At 31.5% G+C, this 18188-nt stretch overlaps 2 protein-coding genes across 4 annotated transcripts; one reads left to right on the forward strand and one right to left on the reverse strand.

The window, feature by feature from the left end:
* Positions 1-623: 623 nt before the first annotated feature.
* On the reverse strand, positions 624-3910 carry LOC108332198 (G-type lectin S-receptor-like serine/threonine-protein kinase SD2-5). Its single transcript, XM_017567382.2, has one exon. It carries the CDS (start codon positions 3207-3209, stop codon positions 756-758), a length of 2454 nt encoding a protein of 817 aa, XP_017422871.1. The 5' UTR covers positions 3210-3910; the 3' UTR covers positions 624-755.
* Positions 3911-14134: 10224 nt separating this feature from the next.
* LOC108330732 (uncharacterized) lies at positions 14135-18185 on the forward strand. 3 transcript variants are annotated; one of them, XM_052877155.1, is made up of 5 exons: positions 14135-14238; positions 14349-14576; positions 15820-16008; positions 16619-17047; positions 17168-18185. In XM_052877155.1, the coding sequence occupies exons 2-5, from the start codon at positions 14433-14435 to the stop codon at positions 18116-18118; spliced, it is 1713 nt and encodes a 570-aa protein (XP_052733115.1). In that variant the 5' UTR covers positions 14135-14238; positions 14349-14432; the 3' UTR covers positions 18119-18185. The 3 variants fall into 3 exon arrangements, with proteins under 3 accessions (XP_052733115.1, XP_052733117.1, XP_017420741.1); XM_052877157.1 differs by having other exon boundaries at positions 14349-14573; XM_017565252.2 differs by lacking the exons at positions 14135-14238; positions 14349-14576 and adding an exon at positions 14765-15553.
* The last annotated feature ends 3 nt before the right edge of the window (positions 18186-18188 follow it).

The following is an 18188-nucleotide window of genomic DNA, read 5'->3' on the forward strand; positions in this document are numbered from 1 at the left end:
TTTTTTTACTTTTATAAAAATAAATCTCAACAATATGTTTTAAAATTAAAAATAAATATTAATTATTATTATCGAATTTTTATATTTACAAATCAGTTTCTTCTCCTTTACGAATAATAATAATCTTTTTTGTTTTTTACCATCCATTCTGTTGCACTCATTTATATTTATGTTTTTTTCTATTTATATAGATAGATACAGAGTGGGACGACGAAGCTGCATAAAACTTTAAATATTTACATTATATTTTGTTTTCTAAATATAAAAGTTTCCCAATATTAGAATAACAGAATATTTTTAAAATAATCAGTGTTAGAAAAAAATAGAAGAATATTTTCTAAATAGGAAATAGAAATATTTACACTGTGTTGTGACGGGAAAGGGACGATTATTTTTTATTTGTAAAACAATTGGATGACTAGATACGATGTCTACAGTCGTAGGATGAAGTTTAGTACTTTGATTGTCTTTTTTTGTAAGTATTGTTTTACTGTTTGGGATTAAAACTTAAATGGATTTTGAAAACTACGTTATAGGCTATGACGGTGATGATCGAAAAGGAATCTGTTTTGAAGTGAGAAAAGTTATAAATGTATAAAAGATGAAGAAGAGATGGAGGGTGATTATGAGTAACTATTTTTGATATTACAAAATTTGAGGAAGTTGAAGAAAATGTACAAGAGGAATGGCTCTGGTGCATTAGATAGTAATATAGTGAAGAACACAAGAGAGAGAAAAGATGGAGGAAGGAAGTGTTATCTAGGCCCTGAAAGACGAACAGCAGAGAGGTAAGCATCACTGTTACAGTCTGAGGGAGCAGAAGAGGTGGTGGCTCCTCCTTCACTGGAGGATTTGAAGACAGCGGAATAAAGGCGAGAACCCAAGAAAGAAGTGGTTGGTGGGTTAGGAACAGTGCAAAGACCCTCCAACATTTGAACAACTCTACTCATAGATGGCCTCATTGACATGTCTTCCTGTATGCACCACAATGCAACTTTTATAGCACATTGAAACCTCTCGTCATTCTCGTCGATTCTCAACACCGAGTCAAATATATCCCTCACCTTCCCTTCTTCCATCATTTTAAAGGCAAAAGTTGGGAAATGGGATTTCTCTGAAGACTCATTAGGATCATAGTTTTTCCTTCCTCCGATTATCTCCAACAGCACCATCCCGTAGCTGTAAACATCACTTTTCTCTGATATAGCGTAGTTTGTTATCCACTCCGGCGCAAGATAGCCCCTCGTGCCCCTCAGTGTTGTGAAAACATGGCTTTGTTCTCGATTCATCAGCTTCGCCAGCCCAAAATCCGAAACCTTCGCCATGAAGTGTTCGTCCAGAAGAACGTTTTCTGGTTTGATGTCACAATGAACAATCTTCGAGTCACAATCTTCGTGCAGATAAGCAAGTCCTTTTGCTGTTCCCAGAGCTATATTGAACCTAGTATCCCAATCCAACTGAAACTCACCTTTGTTTTTCTTGAATATCCATTTATCCAAGGAGCCATTGGGCATGTACTCGTAAGCAAGCATCCTATGAGATCCATCAGCACAGAAACCCTTTAGCCTAACCAAATGGAGGTGATGAATGCTGCCAATGATGCTAACTTCGGCCCTGAACTCTTTCTTTCCTTGTCCAATACTTTCCAATTTCTTCACTGCTATTTGAGTTCCATCTGCTAGAACTCCCTTATACACTGACCCAAAACCCCCTTGCCCAAGCTTCACAGAAAAGTTATTGGTGGCAGTTTCAAGGTCCTTGTAGCTGTAACGGATTGGCATACCGGTTAAATTTTCCAAGAAATTTGCCTCTTCTGAGCCATCTGAAGGAGACTCGGGCACCCTTTGCTTTCTTCTTTGGTATCTAACTCCCCAAAAGACAAGACCACAAATGACAAAAAAGCTTACTAAGACAATTATCACAACAACTACGGTGTGCTTATTGCCACTTCCACCGCCCCCAGAACCCGAGCCAGAACCTCCTTCATTCGAGACCTTGATATAAGAAACATAACCAGGATCAGAATCAGGTTTCTGAAAGCTTCCTACACTGTCCAACAAGAAACAATTCCCCGAACTTCTCTGGAAGAACATAGCAAGGCAAGAACAGTTTCCACGGCAAGATGTTTGGCAACCAGCCAGATCGGTTTTGGAAAACGGTTGAAGGAATTGAAGAGCAAAGTAATCGAGTCCATCATCAGCTTTAACCAACTGAATGGATTTTCCTGAGTCACCACCACAAGGAGAGTCAAAACCAGGTTTGCAACTGGGAATAATAGAAGGGCAGCTACACCTCTTGTTACCCGTGCATATGGAATATGCATCACAAGGTTCTGGAGTACCGCAAGAATCTTCGGGAATTGTTTCAGAAGCAGCATTTGACCCTCCACTGCCGAGGGTGGAGAAGGTGATGAAGCCATCACTCCCCAAAACAGCAATCCAAGTCGAATTTGAGTCTTGACCTGAAGAGAAAATGAACTGCGACAACAGCGATTTTCTCTTGTCATAGAACTTCCACGAGTTTCCACTAATGCTTGCTGAAGCAACTTCATCGCCGCCCTGGTTGATGGTTCTGCGGCTGTCCGTCTGCATAGTCCAATAAGGCTGCGGAGTTTGAAAACTTGCGGAGAGAACAACAATACCAGACTTGATCTCAAGAATATGGGTCAAGTGGTTCGTGCTAGGATTACTGACGAGTTTCATTCCCTCTGTGAATTCCTGAGTTGGAAGCAAAGTATCTGTTGGATGGCCGAAACTTTGCCAAATCACTGTACTATTATCACTCCCAAGCAAGACCAAATTCCCAGTGTCACGCAATTCCATTGAAGAAACCCCTTTGCCGCCTGTGTTCGTGGACCAGGCCACGGTTCCATCTTTCTGCAAGAAGGCGTTGCCCTTGTCATCAAACACAAAGTTGTCGGAATTAGCAACAGGAACTGCTCTATTAGCACTCCAAACGACCCGGGAAGCTCTCACGTGGATGATTGAGAGTAGAAACAAGGTGGTGTCATTCGCTGTGGTGACAAAGCCAAAGGAAAATTCTCCATCGTTTGATACGAGGAATTGGCCATTTCTGTCAATCCAATTCATTTGAGAACCCTTTATCCCCCCGGCTGAGATCCTTCCGGTATATTGATTCGCAGCTAAACAAACTTTGCACAAAAGGAAAAGGGTGCCCACAATATGCAATAAAGACCAATCTTTTCCCATGTTCACCCAACAGCGAATGGAAATCAAACGAACAGGTAAGAAATAAAATTCATCTGAAAGAAAATGCAAAAGAAAAAAATCTAACCGTAGCAATACGAGCCCAACAACCCAGAATAGAATAAGAAGTAAAGATAAGATCTTTCTAGCGGTTTTATCTTTAATTCAATGCTTCATCAAGGTCATCCAAGATAAGGAGAAAGAAGAAATGAGAGAAGATGAACAGCGCAAAAGGGGTAAGAAGAATAGAGGATTGACCAACCAAGAAAAATAAAAGATGAATTTTAATACAATGAATAGTGATTTAACACGTGAGAAAACGGAGTGTGAGCATTGAGTAAAAGGGTGATTGAAAAGGAAGTGTGCAACGGAAGGGTGGATACGGCACGGCGGGTTTGTGGTTATGGAGGAGCAGAGAAAGAAGAGAAGAGAGTAGAAGAAAAAGTCAACAATGACAACTGGAGAAAGTACTCATGGTCTGACCATGAGTCTATCTGGCACGTGAAAAGAGTAGATAAATAGATAGAAAGATGAGATTGCAACGATGGGGTGGGGTGGAAGCAGAACAACAGTAACTTGTTACTGATAGCAATGAATGAACGAAGGTGGTGTTGTGTGTGTTTGTATTTGTATATTTTGTATATGCAGTTTGGTGGATGAAATGGTTTCAGACTCTAGATCTCACGTTGGTTGCCTCTGTACTTTACAGCTAATTCTGGTTTTGAACGTCAAAAGCATTTAAGGAAGGTGTCTTCTTCCTTTTTAAATTCATTTTTTCTAGGATTCATGGATTTACCCATTATTTCATAACAATCACTCCTAACCAAATAAATAAATATAAGAAATTTATAACTCTAAATACTAAAGATAATAACTTTTAACCTATTTCTAACTTTTTATTAACAAATTTTAATAATCTCTTTTCTTCTTTTTGGCCAAGATAACTTTTGCTTTGAAGAAAAAAAAAATAATACAAGTGAAAATTCATCATAAAAATATTAATTTTAGATAAAAATCAAAGTTTTAATTTAAAAATAAAGAAAATTCTTTCTCAAAAATACAAATGCATGTATAACTCGTGTCTATATTAATTTTTTATACTTCTATATATAAGCATATAAATTTAATAAAACCTACAAATTTAAGAATAGAACTCAAAAACACATAAAAATAATAAAAAATAAAAATTACACATTCAGGCTTTTTAATTTTGTAAAATTAAAATAAAATTATAAATTATTTAATTTTTTAAATTATTCTTTAATTTTATTTATGATCTTCATATTTTTCTGAATTTTCTCTTTCATCAAATATAATAAGATTTAAGAAAACATTATATTGGACCTTGTGATATAAATAATTTGAATTACTAAGAGATTTTTTCCTCAAGTTTTTCTCTTGTTCTTCAACTTAAAAAAATATTTTTTTCATGGTTAACAGGACAATGATTAATAATTTATAAATGAAATTTTTTTTATTAAAAATAGGCATAGTTATCTCGTAAGTTTCATTATTTATTTGTTTACTTAGGTATGTAATTAATGAAAAACTAATTAAACCTTTAATTTTTAACAGACTAACAGTATAATATTTCTTTTATCCAAAAGATAACAAATAAATAGTAATGACGTTTATTTTGCTATAATGTAATTTATTACAAATTTATAGTGATGATTTATTAAACTGTCAACTTCAGTTCCAACCGAAAGGATTAGTTATGTTTTTGAATGATTAAAAATTAATTAAATCTTAAAATAGTTAGAATTTTATTGAACTTTTATTTAAGAAAAATATATATGCGATGGAAAATGTTTTTTAAGTTTATTACATATATTGTTTTTATTTTATTTATTATCTTTAATTAATTTTATTATTATTTTTTATTTGTATTTTGAGCTTAGTCTATATTTCTTTTATTATAAATAGAGGACTATATGTGTATATTCAACACAAGGAGATTGATTTTATTTATAGTTTTTCCACTATATTCAACATGGTATGCAGAGTCGAGTTCTTTTGAGAAAAAAGTTTTTGGTGACTCTATCATTACATGTGTCGCTGCCGGCGGTGGCGCCATCCTCTACTGTTATAGTTTACCGTTGTCATTATCGGAGTTCAAGTTTCAACCGATGATCACATGATTTTGATCGTCTCGGTCAAACAACCATCATGTCATTAACAACGTTTTCATCGGAGCTCCTACATGCTCTCAAGGCCTTTTCAAATTATGGATTTATTCTCTTTTCCGCTGTTCATGGTGACATGTCTAATAGTAATTCAGAGCGTTGAGGTTGCTCGTTTTTCGCTTTCAGGTTTATCGTGCGTTATCGCACATCTTGTTTACTCTCAGGCAGCTATTTAGAGCATCGATGTTGCTCTTTTTCCTTTTCAGGTGCCTTGATTGGAGAATCTTGAATTTTTATAGTTTCTCTATCCTGTTCATCCATGGATTCTTCCATTGTCGTCTCTTCTGACCTCCCTTTTATCACTATTGTTTTTGACTCGTTCATATGTGTTTTTTTCCCATGGAAAAAATGGTTTTTGTTAGTTTATTTATAGTCGTTATGGCTCTTCAACAATGACCTCTTTATCCACTGAATGTCAAGAATGCATTCCTCAATGACGATTTGCAAGAAAAAATTTACGTGGAGCAACCTCCCAAATTTGTTGCTCATGGAAAGTCTTTTGGGTTGGTATTTCGTCTTCTATGTCGTCTTGCAAATCATTAACAATTTAGTGTCACTCGAGTGCAGAATAAAATATTTTCACTGAGACTTGATGGATTATATTAGTAACAAGCTTAGTGTATATGTAAGTATTAGTTTAAGGGGGAGTGTTCGATATATTATCTTTATTTTATATTAATCTTTTAATTTAGTTAGTTTGTTATTATTTTTTATTTGTATTTTGAACTTAATCTACATTTTTTTATTATAAACAGAGAACTCTATATATATATTTAACACAATGAAAATTAATCTCATATAATCACTGTATTCAACAAAGTTAATAATTTATCAATATATTCAAGAAAGTTAATAGTTTTTCACTATATTGAAAAAAATTAACAACTTTACAAGTGATTCTTTACTTAAAGTAGAAAAAAAAAATCTTCATCATTTTTCTTCCTCTAATTGTACTCTTATGAAATCAGAATTGTAAAAAGGTACCAAGCCTTTGAAAAAATGCGGGAAGCCTGATGTTTGTAATAAATATTCCAATAATTAACAAAATGTAAGAGAATAAAAATAGATCATTAAATTCCTCATTATATTAAAAGTGTTATCAAACAGGGTAAATTAACTTTAATTGTGTGTTATATATCATTTGATATACACACATCTTCACATCTCAAGATTTAACAGTAGTATTGATTCTAGTTTATGCATTTTCATTAACACGTGTTAGTGACACCAATTTGTGATACATCATTCATGCGTATGCATTAGCCAATAAAAACGTTGGAATAATCAGTTGTCGTATTTTATTATTAAAAATGCAAATGAATCCCAAAACATGCACTGTTTGGACACAGTATTGTAACGCAACCTGCTTTCTAACTTTTTTTATTTATTTATTTTCTCTCTCTTTCCGTTTACTGTAATTGCAATTTATTGCTACCGTTTGGTTGGTGTTGAAAGACTGCGGGACCCGAAAGATTATGTTAAATTAAGCCATGAGTCATGCAAGATGGTTGTTTTAATTGTACTATAGTTTAAAAGCTCAAATTTCTGATAATAAAATGTTTTTATTATTAATTTGAACCAGCAAAATAGTATTGCATTACTATTATATTAGGTTTTATTTATTTTAGAACGAAGCTTTGTGACTGCACTAGTATGATAATTTGGTCTAGAATTAGCTTCTGGAATCTGAGGTTCAAATCCCTGATTTGGGTTATGTCGTAGGTTAGAAAGATCCTTTGACTCCATCGAAAACTTGTACCAAAAAGAGTTAATTAATTAATTGATTAGGTACTAAGCACGCCAAAAGAAAATGATAACCAAATAACCCACCAGGAGAGCGAGTGGTTAAATCGATCGACTATTAGATCTGTGATTTCACCATAACTATTATTATTATTAGTGTAATCTAATTACAAAGAATAACACAAGAGATAGGAGCAATTTTTAAATAATTTTTTTACACCATCGTTGAAACACTTTTCTAAAGTGGTAATATTAATCATTAATATAGCAGTAAAATTCAGACCTTTTCTTCGGCGTTCGGTAGAATTATGGAACAAATTTCTACCACAACTCTACTAAATAAATATTCTTCTTATATTGACTAACGTTGTAGTACTAGTTAGGTACATCATATTGTCGAGAATTGTGACTATAATAATACCCTTAAAAAGATTAGACAAGTTGCCATGATGTAGCACTGTTGCTTAGTATTTATATATTGATGATAATAATGAGGGTCTATCGGTTTAAGCAAAGTAGTAAACGACAATAAATCCCACGCAGAGTTTTTCAAATTTAAAAAGTGATGACGTTTTATAAAACTATGAGTATGTTTGAATTATTGTTTGGTTATTACACTCCGATAAAATATTCTAATACATGAATTGATATTGAATATGCATTAAAATTAGAAAGTGAGATCAACCTAAAACCAAACGGCACTAAGAAAATTTAATGCACTAAATTAAATATTTACTAGGTATTTCAAGTAAATATAAATTTAATGCGCATCACTTTTACTTACACCGCCAAAATTGAAAAAAAAATGTACAAACATATCTTATAATTTTGGTAACTGAGCTATTGAATATTTTTATATGGATCGGATCCTTTCACGAGGCTCCACATTAATCTCAATGCCCATGATGATTTAATTTTTCTTAACCGAAGAATGTGCTTGAGTTTATGTGAATAATTTTCTATTAATCTCAATATTTTGTGAATGTTGCTAGTCTCAAGAACCTTCTAGATCTTGTTTGCGTGCTTAAAATTAAAATAAGTAATGTGAGATATTTGAAAACAGTGTAACTTTTTGTAAATGATTATATATATAATTTCAAGATTTTGATTTTAATTTTTATCAAATGTGTTATTAAAGTTGGTCCAGCAAAAGATACCAGAGTTACCTACGACCAACATTTAGAAATGACCTCATCATTAGATAGGATAAGGGGACAACATTAAATCACCAAACACGTCACATGCCATTTTTTAATTTTAGCCCGTTTTATCATCTTAAAAGTTTTCTTTAAAAAGTTACTTTGGATTTATGTGAATTAACTTTAACTTATAAAATCATTTTTTAAAAATTTATATATATAAAAGAAACTCTTTGAAATATACCATTGAAGAAATAAATGTACATTAGTATCGTGGGAGAAAACCATGGTAGTGATTCATTGTCAGACAGAGCCATGAGCATACTATATAGTGTACACACATTTCTATATTCGTATATCAACAATTATCACAATATCATAATATATATGAAAGTCATCTACTGAAAATTAAATGCTTTCATTGACAATTAAATTAGGCCGAATGATGCACTTGAAGTCAATTCAATTATTTAAATAATGTGGCACGACATGAATCATGTATTTATTATGTGAGTTCGGTTTGAGGTTAGCAAGCCAGGGGGTGTCTTTAGCAATTTGGAATGTGCCATTCATCTTGCAAGCAACAATGTAAATTTATTAGTTGTGCTGTTAGGTATTGAAAACAGACATGGTTGTTCTTTCGTGGTACAGTAGTGATGTTTCAGTTTCAAACAGAAGTTGTATGATTTTGGTGTGTATTTTCAAAAAGCCATTGATAACCCTTTTAATTAATTTAAAGAATGCGTTTGGTATGACATGGCGGCCATTTCAGATCCAACCATATCCCATTAGACGTGAATTCATCTCACCTTCCCTCTCATGTTATCAAGGGAAATAATTATTAAATAATACGTAATTATTATTTGTCTCATTTTATTAATTTATCTTATCTTTCCTCTTGTCCGTATTGTGATATATTTTATTATTTATGAAAAAAATCACATGGATAATCGGTTTTTCAAACTTTAATTAATTAATAGTTAGTTTTTTATTTAATTTTGACGGATGACAATTTGTGGAATTGTAACATCATATGCTAAAGTTAACTAAAAACAACCGAACATATTCATTTAATGAGAAAGTTGTGAGTAAAATAATACTTTATATTAAAACATTGAAGATTTTTAAACAAGCAATCAATGAAGCATGAAGCATGTAACATTAATCATACCGAGTAACCCAATGTACTATGAGTAGGCTTCTTGGTCATGGAAGAGTTACGTCACATGTGAATGATATTAATTAATAGAACGTTTTTAAGGCTCTTGCAAAATTAAATCTTTACATAGTTTCAAAGACACTGGTATTTACTTGTTTGATGAACTTTTATGTAATTATTAAGAAAAATATTTTAAAAATAAATTAAAATTACTTTATGTTTAAATTAAAACAAAGTCTCTAAAAAAATATTATAGAGTTTTTTAAATTATATTTCATATATAAAACAGTATTTGTGATAGACTTTGATATATTCATATATTATATTATTTTCATTAAGTTGTCACCTTGACAAAGTTAGATAAAAAAAAAATAGTTCGCGTAAGATAAATTCTTATGGCTTACTAGACATATTATTTTTTACATTACATACTGGTTTAAATGAGAAATATCTTCTTAATTTTGACTACATAATATTTTTCTTCGTGCAAGATCAATATAAACAAAGTTAATGTCTCAGATAAAATATCAAATTTAAAACATATCTTAAACATTTCAACGTAATATTCTCTCCTATAAAATATCCATGTTTACAAATCATGATAATTCATTACATAAATACTTATAATCAATATTTATATGTATATATTTACAAAAATTACAAATAAATCAATTAAAATAATAAACCAAAAGAAAAACTAACAGAAAAAAAATAGTTTGAACAAAAACATGAAAAAGAGAAGACTTAATTATAGTGATATCTTTCACTTTAAAGGAAATAGTGAAGAGATAAGGATCAATTGTAGCACTATTTTCGTATGAACAAAAATCTTCTTGTTTTAGCAAAAATAAGTCTGAGGCTAAGTTTGGATTTTGTTTCTTTTATTTTCATTTAAGAAAAAATATTATAAACCAATATTACCTAATCAACTTACAAAACTCAAAACATCTTTCAAAGTATTTATCGAACATCAATATAAAATTTTACAACTTTTATAGAGCATAAAAGATTTAAATAGTTTTAAATTCCTCAAATATATGGATTACATTCTTATTAAATTCATAAATCAACATATAACTCAAGTTCAAATTCAAAACAATCAATTTGATCAACAACTTTTACAACCATACAAACTTCAAATACTTCATAAAAAAACATCAACATCACACCATAACTTTTACAACCTCAAAATAAAAAATTATTTATCAAACTATCCAAATTTCATATCTTCACATTTACAAAAGATATAATTTCAAAATCTTTCATCAAATATTATTGCATAAAATATATACTAGTGTGACAAACTTACATTTAGGCAGTATTTTCAAAATCATGGAAGTTTCACTCAAATGGTAAGGCTTGCTTAAACTCAAGTATAAATTACAACTTTACTCCTATCACAATAAAGCTAAATGTTTATGTAAGATTGTCATAAACGACTTCAACATACCACTATGATTATGATCTAATATAAAATCATATTTATAAAAAATACCACATACAAAATTATACTATACCTAGCAACCGACCGACTGTCAGATAAACTAATCAGGAAAGATAAATATCATTAATGGTCAATTAATACATTTAATGACCATATTAAATGCAAATATATGCTATTTATGAGTGATTGACAGGTTATATTGCCCAAAAATATACTGCACTAATGGTTAATCAATGGACTTGGCTGCCACAAGTCCTATAATATATACAATTGTTATACAGGTACAAATATCCTTTTCTATCATAATAAAATACACATGGGAGTGGATCGCGTTCTCGGAGACGACTAAAGATTAAAAAAAAGCAGAGTAAGGAAGGACGACCGACATTCAGACCAATTTAACCAAAACAAAAACCTTTAACTCTATAACATGGATAATGACGTGAACATTTGACACGACACAAACACAAGCACTTTAAGGAAACATACATATACTTATTGGATAATTAAGAATTATTTAGTTTAACAATTAATGTTTATACACTCAAAATCATCTATAAATAAGGTTAGTTAACTATAATAATTTAAACACATCATCACCTAATACAAAAAAAAAATCTAATCCATTTATTTAATACCAAAAAGTGAAAACTATTTATCATATAAGATTTGCTCCTTGTTTTTCTATAATTATAATATAACTGTATTCAACAAAATTTACAAGTTTATGAAATTTTATAAAAATATTATTCGTCTTTATTAACATTGTGTTTGAGTCATATCATAAAAAAAAACAAGAGAAATGTCTTTTAAATTGGACACTTCACTAATACATGTCGTATGAGTGTTATACGCGTACAGATGAATGATACTATGAGACATGTGAACACACCATTTGTAATATCTATAAATTATGCGCTTCAAATCATTAAAAAAAACAAGTTTCTAAACCTACAACAAAAACAATAACCAAAAGTATAAAAAATTACCAAAAAAAAAAGAAAGTAAAACACATATCACAACTTCACATGTGATTAAATATGTGTTGACATTTGACAATGTGTACTTTTGACACATAACATAACACTCTTTCATCAAGTATAATATATGAAAATTACTAATCCACCTCCACTTATAATTTAAACAACTATTTTATTTATTTGATTTTTTTGTCATTTTAAATCTCAACAACCATTCCATTTACCAAAATATTCATACTATTTTTCTTAATATACAAAAATGTCACTCATAAATAACTCTACTACTCTTCTTATTTTACAAAAATGTCATTCAGATTATTATTATATTATTATTACGATTATAATTACTATTATTATTATTATTATTATTAATATCAATATATATATATATATATATATAATTACAATTACTATTGTTATTATATAATTTTATTATTATTATTATTACTATTACAATCAATATTAATATTATTAGTATATAACATTATTAATATCATTATTAGTATACACTATTATTATATATATTACTATTATGTATTAGTATATTAATATATAATAATAATATACATTAATATATAATAGTAATATGTATAATAATAGTATATATTCATAATATTATGTACTAATAACAATAATAATATTTGTAATAATAACAATAATAATATTATTAATACTACGTACTACTACTAATAATAATACTAATAATTTTAATTGTAATATTTGTTGTTAACTTCTTGACCTATTTCTAATTATAATAAAAATTAAATTCAATGGTCTTAAAATAAGTCAAAGTACTAGTTTTGTACATGCAAAAATTCTCAACACTAACTCTATAAAAGATATAAAAGAAGTAAAGTAAAAAAAGTTGTTCGAGTAAACTCATTATATTTTTCACCAAAATTTATAAAAATGGAACATATTTTTTTATCAATTTATAAAAAAAAATGTTTATTTGAAGAGACGTTCGTTTTTTATAAATAAAGTTTAAATAGTTAAATATTTTATTTAAATAATAAAATATTTATATTTGATCTCAAATACTACATTTTATATTATATATATATGCTAAAATACTATTCGTGGCATTGGCAGGAGAGGAAAATTAGTGTTTATGTGGTTTCAAACAGATTTATTTTATAAAGTTTGATTGTGTTAACACTAAAGTATTATTATCCTAATTTTTTATTGTACTATTTTTTTCTTTAATATATGATATGCTGCTGCTGTTATATTTTATGTCTGTTTGTTTCCTCATTTTATTCTTTATGTGTGTTAGAATATTTTAAATTTTAATTTATTCTCATTCTCATTAATATTAAATTAACGATACTTTTTAATTTATTATTTTATCTAATTAATTTTCCACGTTAATTAAATCTAGTTAAATATATCATAATTTTTTTCTTTTTTTATTTTCTTTCTATAAACTTAAACATTTTAATTTTTCACCTCTTTTCCATTTCTTTGGTTCTTTCTTTTCTGCTTCAATCTGAACAAATCATAAAAATAAATTATTAAACTTAAGATATGTATACAATAAAATAATAAAAAAGTGTCTTTTCAAACCGAAACACTATAGTAGGAGAAGAAAGAATTCAGAAATATTGTCTCTTTTTATGCGGAAAAGGCAGATGCAGAACCATTGGATATATATATGCATTGCCATAGCCAGATCAAAATGTAAGTAATTTAACTCTTCAGTTTCCCAAACACCAAACCGAAACTTCTCCAATTTAATGCTACTTTTCACTGTTAATTGGTCTTAAGGTTTAAAATAATTACCAATTATTTAATGTATTTCTAACAAGATATGAACATCACTCAAACCGCGTAATTTGACAAATTTTTTTAATAATAAGGATAATAAAGGTTGAGTATTATAATTTCTGATGTTGATGAATACGTGTATAGTAACCGATTGAGTCATTTTCTTCAATGAGATTATCGATGCTATGGTGTGGACTTCCAATTCATGGGCCCATTTCGATACTTCACGGCCCAATCAAAGACTGCGCAAAACACAACTGTGATAAACCCACTACATTTTAATACACCAAATAAAAACCCTACTCGGATACCAGAAGACACAGATAATTTCACATAATAATAAAAAATTATGAAAATATTCTTTATGCTTTATTTTTCCACACATCTTGTGTAACAGATACGTAATGGAGAATTAAAATAATTATAAATAAAACCAATATTATTTTTACTAATTTATTTTAATTAAATAATGTCTTTTTAACCATCCAAGTGAATGTCTGGGAGCTTGTTTTTATAATTTCCTTAGAAAAGGAGAAAAAGAATATGCTGTTATTCTCTGAAGGTGATGATGCATTGGTTAAGAGAAAAGAGAAAAGAAACAACATAAGCTGAAGGTGAATTTGTGTGGCCATTTTCTTTTTCAAATTGATTATACGAGAAACTAATTCTGCATAATTGATCTTACAAATTTTGATTCATGGTATTATTATATGAATAATTGCAGTAATATGGGAGTGAAGAATGTGAAAGTGTGAGGATTTTATCCATGGAGGCTGAGATTTTTATCTGAAAGTAAAGGTAGACGTGTATGGCTCTTCTTCACCAACCGACTCTCTTTCTTTGCTTTGCAAATTGCTCATCACATGACTCGTGTCACATCACTCTAATAACAATCGATGCAATATTACCTCAATCATCATCATCTGCCATGTGTAAACCTCCTTCAACCGTGGTCGGTTCTGCAATTTATAGCAACTAATCCCTTCTCTTAGATTCTTATCTTACTCATGTATTCAAGACTTTCAACCGATTAAGATTATGTTTGCCAAAACTAGTTCATAAATTAACTGAAAGATGAAAATAATTAAGTACAATTTATGCTAATTCATTATAAGTATTTATTAAAATTACTTATCTATTATCTAATTGTAAAAAGTCCCGAAATCATTTTTATTGGTCATTATTTTGTTTTCTTTTTTGCTAAAATCTCAACGTGGTTCACAAGTCAGTTTAATCGATGAAATATATAGATATATATGTATATATGTATATTTGGCAAGCGTGTGTTGATGCAAACTGTTGAAGACCGTGGCATTCCGCTGACGCGGAAATATAGAAACTGAGAACTGTGACTAATTCGCTTTGACTCCAAAAGCACGTTCTCTTCTCTTCTCTTCTCTTTAATCACTCCTCATTTCACTTTCCAAAACCACACCACATATATACAAACCCAACCGATTCTACCTGTCACTGCCCAAACTAACTATCCCTGTCTTCAATCCATGGTTATTCCTCCGACCAAACACAACATTCAGCGTACGGAACAACGACATGTCGCCGATCAAGTGCTGGGCCACCAGGATTTCCGGGCACGCCAACAACCGCGAGCTCAAGGTTACCCAACTCAAGCTCCAATTGGGTCTCTTCGGAACCACCCTGGGTTCCCCCAACGACAAGCTCGCCTTCGAAATAACAGGAACCGCTACGAACAAAGAAAAGAAACCTTCCAATTCTTCCAAACAGAAAACGACACCTCTCTCACTCGCTCCTTTCTCAAAACGACGATGTTCTCACGCAACCTCTTCCTGTAGGTCCATCAGTTCCAAATCCCCCTCTCTAACATGGGACGAGCGCGACCTCTGCGCTTTTCATCTTCTTCTCAAAGACAACCCCCTCGATGTTTGCGACCTCGCATTTCTTGTCTTATATGTAAGAACAACCACCACTGTTTATCTAATTATCTAATTAATATTTCACTCTTATTGTTTTATCGTAAAATGTTTGTTTAAAGAAATTTGTAGTGTCGTAACACATGTAACGATGTTTTTCGTGTCTTATTATGAATTTCAAAAATATGTTTAGAATAAAAAACCGGAAGAAATGCGGAGGAGGGTATATAATCTGTTTATTTGTTTATTAATAGATTTTTTGTCTTTGTTTATATAAGGGAAATAATGTTTAAAAATGAAATGCAGGGAGAGGGAGGTGGGGGAGAAGCGAAAGCGAAGATGACGGTGGTCGGAAAAGCGGAAATGAGCGTGACGGTGGCGGAGCTGGCGGGGAGGGAGGAGAAGAAGACGAAGTCCAATTCTCATAATCAGTTTCAAAGAAGGCTTCCAATCAAGTTGAGGGTCAATGGTTTATGCATAGAAGCTACCCTTTTGGTACGCTGCAACCTCGTTTTCCTTGTTGATTATTTTGCTTTTAGTAATTATTAATTATTAATAAAATTAATTATGTGTGTTATTTGCCCCTTCTTGGTCAAACCCCTTTCATAAGAACACACACAAAAAGTGGAATGAAAGTCTTGGTTCCTTCATTGAAATTTTCCATGTTTACTTGGATGGATACAAACTCATCAAACAAAACCACTCATGTCATGTCCTATTTTGTTGTTTCAAACTCGTGACTCTCCTCGTTCATTCTCTGGCAATTCACTTTTAGAATAACGTGATTTGACCGTCATTAGCGAAGCTTTTGTCTTTTCCTTTTGTTTCTTTATTTTAAATTTAATCGTTTGTGGCTGATATTTGTGCGTCAAATATAACTCTTTACGTTGTATGAAAAAAAGTTACGGCATCAACGTATCATTAATTTTGTTTGAATAAGAATAGAATACGACAGTAATAAGTGAGATGTCTGTCGAGAACAGCACTTAATTATTGTTGAGTGTTCTTTTTGAAAAAAAGAATTTGGCAGCCTCATCTAACCCAAAAAGGTTATACAAATGTGGTGACAACATACAACTTCTCACCGCTCTGCTCTTTTTAACAGGTCTCTATAAGGTTATTGAAGTTGAGAGATTCTGATTCTAAGGGTGACTCGGTTTCAGCAAAACCCTTTGAAAACAGCGTCCAGCCGAAGAAGAAACACGGGATTATAGAGAAAGTAAAGCATTTCACAAGCTTGGGAAAGAAAAACAATGGCAAGATTGACGAATCAAAACAAACCAGTCCTTGTGACTCGGATAGATCCCCCATGTTTGACTCGGATGACTCGTCCAACGATTCCAACACAAGCAGTGCTAGCAACAACAGTGGTACCCACAACACACGGCCAACACTCACAAAGGGCTCTGAGAGATTTACAACCTCAGACAGAAAGACCCGTTTGCAGAAGAATAGAAGCCTCAATGGGTGGAACTTTCAGACACCCACTACTGACAAACAACAAACTCAAACCTCGTATCCTGGTCCCTTCACGGTGTGTTTCATTCTTACTTTGTTACCTCATTTTTATGTTTAACTAATGGTTATCACTGCAAAGGTCCCTCCTTTTTTACCAACTAGATAGTTACTAAATGGTTTTGTTTACTTATGGCAGAAATCAAATGAAGTTTATCCACAAGTATACCAGAAAGGCACTGCAAAAAATTGGGAATACAGGGAGATTAAAAGTAGAGATGGGAAGGCAAAGCTGAAAACCAATGTATTTTTTGCTTCCTTTGACCAAATGAGTGAAAGAGCTTGTGGTGAGAGTGCGTGCACGGTTTTAGTTGCACTCATAGCCCATTGGCTTCACTCAAACCATAGTATGCCAACGAGAGCGCAATTCGAGAAACTCATCACACAAGGTTCATCAGAATGGAGAAGGCTATGTAACAGTGATTACTACTCGAAGCTCTTCCCAGATAAACATTTTGACCTTGAGACGATCATCGAAGCCAATCTAAGACCTCTTGTTGTTCTGCCTCAGAAATCGTATACGGGGTTTTTCTCCCCTGAGAAGTTTCAGTGCTTAAAAGGAGCCATGTCGTTTGATGAAATTTGGGACGAGATAAAGATGAAGGTGGGTGATCATGAGCCAAGAATTTACATAGTGAGTTGGAATGATCATTTCTTTGTGTTGAAGGTAGAAAGAGATGCTTACTACATCATTGACTCTTTGGGGGAGCGACTTTTTGAGGGGTGTCAACAGGCATTCATATTGAAGTTTGATGATTCGAGTTTGATTTATAAGAAACACACCACAAAAGAGGAGCCTTCAAAGGGAGAAAGTCGTGAGATAATTTGTCGTGGAAAAGAGTGTTGTAAAGAGTTCATCAAACGCTTTCTGGCGGCTATACCACTTTGGCAAATGGAGAAGGAGGAGAAGAAATGGAGTGTTTCAAGTCCCTATCTTCATCGACAATTGCAGATCGATTTCCATTATAGCTCTTCTTCTTCCTCTACCTCTTCTTCTTCTTCATCGTCATCATCTTATTCTTCTTCTTCTTCTTCTGTTACTTCAACTGATTCTTTGTGGTCTCTCTTATCAAGTGGAACATTGAATTAGAAGCATAATCATCAAATTATTATTCTGATATATCACCCACGGAACACGTGCAGAATCATTCGAGTTTGAT

Source organism: Vigna angularis, chromosome 4 (assembly GCF_016808095.1).
Source record: "Vigna angularis cultivar LongXiaoDou No.4 chromosome 4, ASM1680809v1, whole genome shotgun sequence".
In the NCBI taxonomy this organism is placed as follows: Eukaryota; Viridiplantae; Streptophyta; class Magnoliopsida; order Fabales; family Fabaceae; genus Vigna; species Vigna angularis.

Excerpts from the sequence above, each read along its gene's own strand:
- LOC108332198 (XM_017567382.2), bottom strand. The coding sequence starts at position 3,209 with ATGGGAAAAGATTGGTCTTTATTGCATATTGTGGGCACCCTTTTCCTT.
- LOC108330732 (XM_017565252.2), top strand. The coding sequence starts at position 15,176 with ATGTCGCCGATCAAGTGCTGGGCCACCAGGATTTCCGGGCACGCCAAC. Across the intron at positions 16,009-16,618 it reads GCATAGAAGCTACCCTTTTG|GTCTCTATAAGGTTATTGAA; the intron begins GTACGCTGCAAC and ends TCTTTTTAACAG. Across the intron at positions 17,048-17,167 it reads CGTATCCTGGTCCCTTCACG|AAATCAAATGAAGTTTATCC; the intron begins GTGTGTTTCATT and ends TACTTATGGCAG.